The sequence below is a fragment of the Pollachius pollachius genome (genome assembly GCF_949987615.1).
Source record: "Pollachius pollachius genome assembly, chromosome: 11".
Taxonomy (NCBI): domain Eukaryota; kingdom Metazoa; phylum Chordata; class Actinopteri; order Gadiformes; family Gadidae; genus Pollachius; species Pollachius pollachius.
Genome location: NC_136944.1, coordinates 3762803 through 3773850, shown reverse-complemented (window position 1 = coordinate 3773850; position 11048 = coordinate 3762803). Strand labels below are relative to the sequence as shown.

At 49.5% G+C, this 11048-nt stretch overlaps 1 protein-coding gene across 1 annotated transcript in view; it reads left to right on the top strand.

The window, feature by feature from the left end:
* Positions 1-10103, top strand: part of LOC307083113 (CCN family member 1) — a 10546-nt gene extending 443 nt beyond the window's left edge. Inside the window, exons 2-5 of the mRNA XM_079746922.1 lie at positions 2052-2268; positions 4565-5047; positions 6002-6180; positions 7551-10103. Of these exons, the coding sequence (XP_079603048.1) occupies positions 2052-2268; positions 4565-5047; positions 6002-6180; positions 7551-7856 (1185 nt within the window). The 3' untranslated portion in view covers positions 7857-10103. The remainder of the gene's footprint in view (positions 1-2051; positions 2269-4564; positions 5048-6001; positions 6181-7550) is intronic.
* The last annotated feature ends 945 nt before the right edge of the window (positions 10104-11048 follow it).

Genomic DNA, 11048 nt, shown 5'->3' with positions numbered 1-11048 from the left:
TAAGACGTTATTTGTTTACTTTGGTACAAATCCTTATCATCCCTGATTATTATATTAGTCTACAGATAGACTACTCTCTGACTATTATTATTCCTACCTCCTCCTCCCGTCTCCCACCTGTCAGAACGGTCGTTAAGTCGCTGTTATAGACTCCACTTTTACTGCCTTTGACTTTTACTCAGAAATCATAAAGTGAACCGCGTTCACAACCGGAAATAGAACCGGGAACTTCCACGGCGCGAGAACTATCCAACCGGGCCGTGGGTAGTGACACACGTACATGTTATTCTTTAATAACGGACCTCCAGGTGATGTGATGTGGATCTGGCGTAGGTTAGAGCGCGTGCGTGTGTGCGTGTTTGTACATTCATTTGTGCGTGTGTGTGCGTGTGTGCGTGCGTGTGTGTGTGTGTGTGTGTGTGTGTGTGTGTGTGTGTGTGTGTGTTGTGCGCTTCATGGGTCTACATTCGCTGAATACCTCGCTCTGTCTGGGGCGCCAATGGGAGTTCTGTCAACCCGTGCAGCTTTCCGGTTGGCATGCGCGAGGCGCGCAGGGATGAAAGAGCTTCCTTGCCCTTGCGCTCACGGCCACGCGCGCGCGCGCGCACACACACACACACACACACACACACACACACACACACACACACACACACACACACACACACACACACACACACACAGTAGTATAAGTATTACAAGCTACTTTCACAACATCCACATACTGGGAAGTTTGAACTGAGTTTTTTTTTACCTTTCAGATTAATGCCGTTACTACCCAGGAGGCATTAGAAGTTTTGTTCATGCATTATTATAATAAGGGATCAATCCAGAATGTTTGAATTACATTTTCCAAAGTTTGATGGAGAGTGTGGCTATGAGGTACAACATGGTTATGTTTCAGTGTTAGGTCATTGGCTACGTGCTGTTCTCTAATATCAGAGACTGATGAGAATGCTTCTTCCGCAGCCAGCTGTGAATAAATCCACTGACCGCTGAAGAATCGAGAAAACATTGGGACTTTGGTCCAGAATTGGTCAGATCTGTAAATATGGAGTCAATGGTCGAACCTTTCAGAGGGAGAGGAGTTGATGTCACAGAAATCAGATTTCCCAAATGTTCAGTATGAAGTAGAATTCTTTTTTATAGACATTCTTCTAATATAAAAAAGAAGAGGTAGTGTTTCCCTTTAGGTTTAGGTCGGCTCTCAGTTTAGGTATTAGAGCAGAGATTGTAAGCATGAGTCGAGAGATGTTGAAGATTAAATATTATGCGAGAGATGCTGATGTTTTATGAGATAAGTGCTGGTTGTTTCAGGGATGAGGTTTTTGATATTAGGTGACTCATATTTTCAGGAAGAGTTTGTTTTGTTTACCACCAGTAACGGATCCGTGAGAAACAATAAATCTTGAAAACAGTTTATATAGTCACACACCCAAACACCAAAACCAATCAGTATTCTGACTCCAGAGGCGTGTACTATAGGGTCAGGGTTTAGTTGACTGTGGTTCGGTATTCACCTCTCCAAACGCTCCAAACGACGAGAGGATTTCTATGCATTTTCCTACGTAAACAACATGTCATCACATGATGTAACAACAACACGCATCACATGTTGAAACTACAACACGCATCACATGATGAAACGCCACCATGCCTACAGACCGGACCACTGGAAACCAGGGCCTTCTGTCGTAAATGTTAAATGGACTGGTTTTAAAACACGGTTTTCTAACCAGCAGCTCACTCAAAGTGCTTCACAATATTACATCACATTCACCCATTCACACACCCACGGCGAAGTTAGCCCTTCAAGGCGACAGCCAGCTCGTCAGGAGCAGTCAGGGTGAGGCGCTTTGCTCAGGGACACCTTGTCACTTAGCTAGGAGGAGCCGGGGATCGAACTAGCAACCTTCTGGTGACCAACCAACCCGCTCTACCTCCTGAGCTGCATGCCGCTCCTGTCGTGGCAGGCTGGGGTGACGGACTGGTTTGACCGGGGCTGAGTCGCACACCGTTTACCCTCTCCCCCCCCCCCCCCCCTCCTGCAGGTGGAGGCCGCCGGCTGCCCCGCGGTGTGCGAGTGCCCGGTGGGCCCGCCCCCCTGCCCCCTGGGGGTCAGCCTGGTGGCGGACGGCTGCGGCTGCTGTAAGGTGTGCGCTGGGCAGCTGAACCAGGACTGCCACGAGGGCCGACCCTGCGACCACCACAAGGGCCTGGACTGTAACTACGGCAACGACGTGGCCAGCCCCCACGGCATCTGCAGGGGTAGGTACCCCGCGGGGGGAGGGTGGGGTTCGGCGGAGTAGAGGCTTCTACTGGAGGGTTGACTACACACAGAGTGGGGGCGGGGGGGACAGGGCTCGGATGAGGAGATCAGGACTGGAGGAGGGGTTTGATGTCGGTTCATTGTTTTTCCTTCCTTCACTAAAGTTTTAGACTATGGATGGAATGACTTACAAGAAGGTGAACTTTAATGTAATTAAAAAGAGTAAATGTCCAGATGGAGGTTGGGGGTGTAGGTTGGTTGTGGCCGGGGTCTGGGCAGGTGGAGGTGAGGCTGAGTGGGGGAGGAGGAGGTGGGGTTGAAGCTGGAGGAGGATTAGGAGGAAGGGGTGGGGGGGTCAAGCCAAGGTGGAGGGGGGAGAAGGAGGTGAGATGGGTCAGGGTGTGTGTGTGTGTGTGTGTGGGGGGGGGGGGGGGGGTTATGGGGGAACCTTTGATAGAGGCTGAGGTCGGATTCCCAGTCACTGATCGGCCGCCAGGCGCTCATCAGAGGAGCTCAGTGTGGAGAGGAGACACCACACACACACACACACACACACACACACACACACACACACACACACACACACACACACACACACACACACACAGAGGAACTCAATGTGGAGAGGAGAAACTACACACACAACTACTTACACATTTACAGACAAACACACACAACTACAAACACATATACAGACACACACACAACTACAAACACATATACAGACACACACACAACATACAAATAACACAAATACAAAATATACACATGTGGAAATATATAGCCACATCCACACAGGCGCATGCTGAACACACCAACACACACGCTACACATACAAATTATCCAAACATACGCACACACACACACACACAGTGGTATTTTTATGTGGGTGTTTACGTGTGTGTGTGTTGGGGGGGTGTATAAAGGGGGTATTGGGGGGGGTCTGCAAAGGGGGGATATTGTAAACAAATCCACATTCCTGCTGCTCTAAGAATAGAGCGCTCCTTCATTAGAGCCAAGATGGCCACCGTCCCACCCCCCCGGTGCTGTCATCCCACTCTCCTTCCCCCCTTCTCCCCCTCCCCTCAGTCCATCTTCTCTTCTCTCTCCAGCCCAAATGTTTTCCAATACCTCTGCGTTCCAGACTTCCTGAGTCAATGTTTTCGAATCAAAGTTATGAACACAAATATTATATCACACAAGTTTTTGGCGAGTGTTTTTTCTTCGCGGCCTGCTTCATTTCAGTAACTACACTCGGGTTGTTATTGTTTATTTTATGACAGCGTTTCATCACTTTTAAATTGAGCAGAAGATTAGGAGAACAATAAAAGTCAACAATAAATTGGAGTAGCTCCACAAAACGCTCCACAGTCGAGGTTACAAAAGAACAACCAGTCGCCTCAGGAGCTTTATGAGGGTTCACATTTCAAACCGCCATCTTCTTACTTCTCCTCCATTGTTAAAGGTCCCATGATCAAACTCACACCTGGTGGCATGTCATGGGACCTTTAAAGCTCTTCTATTTGTCGGATTAACCAAGACTCTAGAATAACAAAAACTGTCTTCTCTGTGCTTTCATTATCATAATTCTATAATTTTGGTCCAGAAATACCAAGATGGCCGCTTGAAACATGTGCCGTGTTCCAATATCCATACTATCCGTGCTTACTTACTAGCCTTAGTTTGAGTATGTAGGGCGTTTCGATTCTGATCGGGCGAAAATAAGTGTACTGACAGGACCCGGATGGTGTACTCAAAACGGTCAAACCGCGAAGTGTGGATCGATGTACACTTTTCGTACTCAACGGCAGCCATCTTAGCTAGGTAGCGGAAGAGGGCGGAGCCAAGCTGAGCCAAAGTCGGCGCATTTTCCACATAGCCTGCATTAATAGTCATTTCGTAGTTTTTATAGCTTTTATAGCTTTTTATAGCAGCTAGGCGTAAAGAGTTCACCGTTCAAAGCGGGATGTTTATTGCGGGGGAGGAGCCTCGGCGGCAGTCATGATCGTAATTCCTGGTTAGTGCCCCACGGAGTATTCGATTTGGAACAACACTGACACCTGAAAATTAGCGCACTTAGTGAGTGCGGATAGTGTACTTAGTTTAAGTGTACTCATGGAAGTATGTAAGATATCGGAACACAGCAATGCTTTTGTAACATCAGATCACATGATCAAAAAACACCAGGCATTCATATAGAAGCTAACAGCTAGGTGATGAAGGCCCATAGGCATCAGCCAGGGGTCACCTGACCTCAACTAAGCCCCGCCCCTCTCTCTTCCCCTCAAATCACAGCAAAGGCGGAGGGTCGCTCCTGCGAGTACGACGGCCGCATGTACCAGAACGGCGAGGACTTCCGGGCGGGCTGCAAGCACCAGTGCACCTGCATCGACGGCGCCATGGGCTGCATCCCGCTCTGCCCCGCCCACCTGCCGCTGGCCACGCCCTCCTGCCCCGCCCCGCGCCTGGTCAAGGTCCCGGGGCAGTGCTGCCACCGCCTGGACTGCAGCGAGACCGCCATCGCCGCGGTGACGCCCGCCCGCCGCTGGCCGGCCCCGCCACCGGCCTACCCCCCGCTGTTCCCCTTCCTGCCCTACAAGCCGTACCCCTACCCAGACCACCCCTACGCCAAGACCAAGGCGTACCCCAAGCCCCACCCATACCCCCACAAGCCCCGCAAGGACAGGAAGGAGTGGCGGGAGGAGGAGGGGCGGGGCAACGGGCTGCTGGACCCCGGCAGGAAGTGGGAGAAACCACAGCGACTCAAGCACCTGGCCAGTAAGAGGGGGTCTAGGGCGGGGCATGTGTGGGGGGGGGGGGGGTGTCCGCCATCGACGTCATGACGCCCGCGGCGGCGTCTGCTTCCTCTGCGTAGCTCAGGCGTCATGTTTGTGCGGTCGACCTGTTGCCACGCCGACGCACAAACACAGCAGTGTGCGACAGGCCGTTCGCCCGCCCTTTGTGTGTCTGTGTATATATTTATGTACACCAGCGCGGGTGTGTGTGTGTGTGTGTGTGTGCTTACACACACACACACACACACACACACACCCTTGTCACCCTGTTCCCCCCATGGTAATCCCCTCTCTGTGCGTCAGTGTGGCTCTGCGGCTGAATGAAGCCAGTGTGCTGAGCACTCCTTCACTCCCTCTCGCTCCCGTTGGCCCCAGTTCGCCCGACCCGCTCCTCTGGACGCTGCAGCGCGACTTCACCTCAAACCCCCCGCTAAGAGATTCACCTGTGAGACCTCTGGGTCCGTTTTGACGGTCTGCTTGGAATGCTCTCTAACAAGTCGTATCACCCTGTCCACTCTCTCTCTCTCCATCTCTCTGTCGCTGTCTCTTCATTATTCCATATGGGTGACATGTGGCTCAGGAGGTAAAGCTGGTTGGCTGGTCCAATCCTCGTCTCCTCCTATCTGTGTCGAGGTGTCCCTGAGCAAGACTCGCATGGCTGACTCCGCCGTGGGTGTGTGAATGTGTTCATGAATGTATGAATATGAGGCAGTATTGTAAAGCGCTTTGAGTGGCCACTGTTAATGAGCTGTATAAATGCAGTCCATTTACCATTCCTCTCTCTCTCTCTCTCTCTCTCTCTCTCTCTCTCTCTCTCTCTCTCTCTCTCTCTCTCTCTCTCTCTCTCTCTCTCTCTCTCTCTCTCTCTCTCTCTCTCTCCTCTCTCTCTCTCTCTCTCTCTCTCTCTCTCTCTCTCTCTCTCTCTCTCTCTCTCTAGCGTGGAGGCAGGCGGGCGACCAGTGTGTGGTCCAGACCACTTCCTGGTCCCAGTGCTCTCGGAGCTGTGGAGTGGGCGTGTCCTCCCGGGTAACCAACGACAACGCTAAGTGTAAACTGGTGAAGGAGACGCGGCTGTGCAACGTGCGTCCCTGCAGCTCCATGTCCCTCCCAGTCAAGGTAATCAATACATGTGATCAGTCTCTATGATCAATACATGTGGTCAGTCTTACTAATCAATACATGAGAGAGAGAGAGAGAGAGAGAGAGAGAGAGAGAGAGAGAGAGAGAGAGAGAGAGAGAGAGAGAGAGAGAGAGAGAGAGAGAGAGAGAGAGAGAGAGAGAGAGAGAGAGAGAGAGAGAGAAAATATATAAAGCTAGAGAGTGATAGAGAGACATTGATATTAATATCACCAACGTTTATTAAATGCCTTGCTCCAGGGCCAGGTCTCGGTCAGCTCTTTCTATTCAGGTCCGTTGCTGTGTGCGCAGGCAGCCAGGGCCGTGTTTAACCACAGCGGGGTTGCATCAATCCACCGCCACACTCATTAACAGTGAGGGGAGAATAGCCAGGCAACAGTCTGAAGAGAATTTCAAAAATATATTGCATGTGCATTCAAATCCTAACTCGTATATTTGTAGTTACGCCATCAAATCCAGAAAAGCAGGCCTAGCATTCTATCCAGTGGTAACACAGCTGGGACTCATATTATTGAATATCAGTTACTTACTAGCAAGATGCTAATGCTATTGGTTCTTCATGGGGAGAGCAAACTCATGCTTAGGGCTTTTGGAAAACACAGGTACCATGAACCATGAACAGATGCTTCAGTGATGCCAGTAGTGATGCCACTGGTTTAATCACCAGACCAGTACGGGGCTTTCACATCAATGATTAAATGAATAATGAACATTTGTGAACTAACAAATCTATAAACTTTATGGATTGCTATAATATGTCTGAATCTAACAGTCAAAAAAGTAAACCCAGGGCTATGAATCTGAAACCAGCCGGTGTTGTGGTCCTGTTGAACCAGTGAGCAGCGAGCTGCTAAAGGGGGTCTTGATGGGTGGCGTGTAAACAGCCCTCAGAGCGCCCCTTTCTCGCCCACGCGGTGACTCTCTCTCCTCTCAGCGCGACGCCCTCGCCCCCGTTCAGCCCGGAACTCGGTCCCCCTAAAGCCCCCGCTGCCGGGGGTGTAAGCGTGGCCCCGTCGACCCCCTGATTGTTGTTTGTTGGAGGGCTGGTTCCACCGGCACTTATCTGACGGACCGCCCGGCACACAGCTGCTGCTAGCTCTCTGAACCTCTCAGTCGCTCTCTCTCTGTGTGCAGCTCTCTAACTCTCTGTGTAAATCTCCATCTCTCAGTCTAATTAAGCCCCCTTTACTACTACTAGTGAGCTGACCCTTTGTGTGATTACAGAACTACAGTCGGTGGATGAGGAACCTTGAACCATTATTGACCCTGTTTTCTCACCCTTCTTGTCTCCCATTCTCTCCATCACTCTCTCTTTCTCTCCCCCCCCCCCCCCCCCCTCCCCTCAACAGAAGGGCAGGAAGTGCTCGCGTACCCACAAGGCGCCGGAGCCCCACCGCCTGTCCTACGCAGGCTGCCGCACCGCGCGCCTCTACCGGCCCAACTACTGCGGCGTGTGCCGCGACGGGCGCTGCTGTTCGCCGCGCCGCACGCGCACCGCCACCGTCACCTTCGCCTGCGCCGACGGCGAGCGCTTCGACCGCGCCGTCATGTTCATCCAGTCCTGCAAGTGCAGCGATGAGTGCAACCACCTGAACGAGGCGGCCATGACGCCCCAGCGGTGGCTCTACGGAGACACGCACAAGTTCCTCGATTAGCCGCCGGCGAGCACGCTGGATTGGACCCTCCTTTCACCCCCGCCCGCCCGCCCGCCCAGCCCCCCAACAATCCCAACAATCCCTCCAAGCCCCCCCCCCCCCCCCCCCCCCCTCAAGGCGGGACCCCCAGAACAACCGAGAGAGTAAATGGCTGATTATGGTTCCATGTCGACGCAACGCAATGACTCAACGCAATTGTGAACCTGTTTTGGTTCTGTGTCGGGTTTTGGTGAGCAGACCGATCACAGCCCTTGCTGCATTATTTGGGAGGCGCATGTCAGGCCCTTGCGGTGGACGCACGGAGGGTCTGCAAGGCCGTACTGGGTCCGTAACCCCCCCTGCGTTGTGTCCACGTGGAACCATAATCAGCTCTTAACTGGTTTACTCCTAGTGTATCTGAGTAGGAGCCAGCAAGGTGCAGACAGACAGACAGACAGGGAGGGGGGGGAGCTAGACTGAGGAGATCTGCTTCTGTGATTCTGTTAGGACCGCCGGTGGTGAACGGCCATCGGGGGGTTTAGAACAAAACACCACGTGGAGCCGTCCAGAGAAACTCTCTTTGTTGTTTCTTTTCCTTGGACATATTCTTAATATGAAAATAGCGTAAAGACGTTCTTTAGATACTTTATAAACGTACCATACAAGGTTGAGCGTGTTTTAGATGTTGTGTTTCCTTGAGGACCGCGTCCGACATGCAAATTAAAAGCTGATTTGATTGGATTCAGGGAAGATCAGGCATGAAAGAAAACGCCATTACAGACTCTTGAAGTGGACTCGACAGAACCGGGACGGGATGGCGACGGTGTTCTGTCTGGAGGGATGCTTGTATCTCTATTTATTTCCTGGTATTTATTATTGAGGAAGACATCGCTAGCGAGACTGACATGCTAACACGACGGACATGCGAACAAAATGGCTGCCGCCGGAGAAGGGGCGTCGACAAGTCGCTGAAAGACTTCCTCTTTAAAGGTCAAATTGTTGCTGAAATAACAATCGAAACTAATGAAAAGTTTAATTATTTCATTTCTCTCATGGCTTCACTAAAACATCTGTTAACAATAAAATTTGCCCAAAAATCCCTTAATTCGACCGAGAGCTAGCAGATTGGGTAGGGTTCATTAATGGAAAACATTTAGGCTAATCTGTTGATATCGGACGTTTTAGTAAAGCTGCCAGAAAAATGATGGTTCGATTCCCCAGAGCGTAGTTGTCTGCCTAAAATATACAGGCTGTGGGTTTGGCTGGAGAACTGGGACCCACTCTGAGAAAATTACAATCCCGACCCTAAAGTGGAAAAATGCCTTGTTTGTTACAGAAATAAAAACCCGACATCTGTGTGTGCTCTGAAGGAAACGTATAATTTGTAATTTTGGGTGGTGGAATCATTTTGGTTTTGCAATCTGGTCTGTAATCGAGCAGCCAATGATTCAAGATAGAGCCGTGAAACCGAACTCAGTGTTTACTGGTTTATTCCCAGTATATCTGAACACGTCTAAAGGGACTAGAGGACTTAACGACACCAATTCTGACTGTTGGCCCTAATGGGCCCTTAGGTTGTTTATCATTCCCTTTATGAATACTGTTGTACATTCTGTTCTGTACATTATGTCAGATCATAACTTAAGGCCAACTTAAGGTCCCTTAGGTCGGATTAAAGCCATGCACCTTAGAACAGGGTTTAAAGATGACCTACTGGTCTAATTGCTTACAAGCACTAGTGTTGATAGTCTACTTGCAGTGTTCTACAAGTGATTTATGATTTGAAATGCCATTGTTGCCGCTAGAAATGTTTTATTTCCTTTCTGCCAAAAATATGTTAATGCATTTCTATATGAAAGTATACACATTTTCTACACTAGGCCTGTCAGTACTGTTTGATAGTCATGAGACTTTATATCAAGGTGTTTAGCTCCATCCCCTCTTTGGATGCTGTGGTTTCAGGATAATGTGTTATGAGTCTCCATGGAGCAGCTATGTACAGATGCATTTGTCTTTTTGCTGTATAGCACACGTGCCAATCTTCTAATACAACCATGCATGTATAGCTAGCACTGAGCAAGAATAAGTCCATATAGGTTGTATTGAAATCACTGTCAACCAAGACAAGGTACAGCCATTAGCCTACAAGAGGCTGGGAATCACGTTAGAATACTTTCATGATGCAAGTTTCTTAATATGGAAAGCCATCACTGCTTCCAGTAAGTATGGTTCAGCTCAAAATGATGATTACACACTTAAATATCAAGATACCCTGACTGGAATAAATATTGGTTTTCAATCTACCATGTTGCATTCATTTGAGGTTTGATATTCCCCTCAAGGGTAATATAAAAACACACCGGCACCGAAGCAGCGCGTCAAAAAGAACACCCTCATTATTCCGGACGTACTAGCCCACTAGACGCGCGGCAGCGCCTCGCCCAACTAGGCTTCACGCCACTGTTCTATTCCCTAGCGTCCCCGCCCCTGAAAAAGCGCTTTTTTATACATCCCGGCTTGATACAAGGTCCTGTACATATGGAGAATGTTGATGCACTAGATGAATAATTCCACAATGCAAAAATAATGAGCAATGAAAGTAAATAGTGCGTAAAGTGACTAAACCTTAAACAAAGTGCCTGACAATAAATAAAGTAACTATGATATATTGTGACTATCATTGTAAGCACAGAGGATCATGGGCATCAGGGCCATATATGTAGTCATAAAACAACTGGTATGACGTTATGGTAGCCTATACGACTAAATGTTGATCTGCTTCTTTCAAAACATATCCCAACGGTGCTGCAACGCGCCGGTTCCTATTGGTGCAAGGGGCGGCTTTTGGCGTGCTTGAAATACGCTGCGATTCGACGCATGGCCGGCTTCAAGCAATTAAAACGGGAGTCAAACCACGTCTTAAATTGACATTGAAGCCAACACTAATAACAGCAGATGTTGCTTTAGGCTACACCTTCATCAGCTGAACTGTTTCATTCGAAGAAAACAAATACTTCCAAGCACAACATTTTAATTACAAATCAATCCTTTAAACAAAAATCTAGATTTGAGTGTCAACAGCAACAAAACCACAAAGTCTAATCTAAAAGTGAACAGTGGCCCGAGGGCCTCACTGTGCAGCCAGCGGCGGCCTTTAATCCACCTTCGAGGAGGATGGGGTACGCCTGAACATGCTTCAATATTCTTACAAGT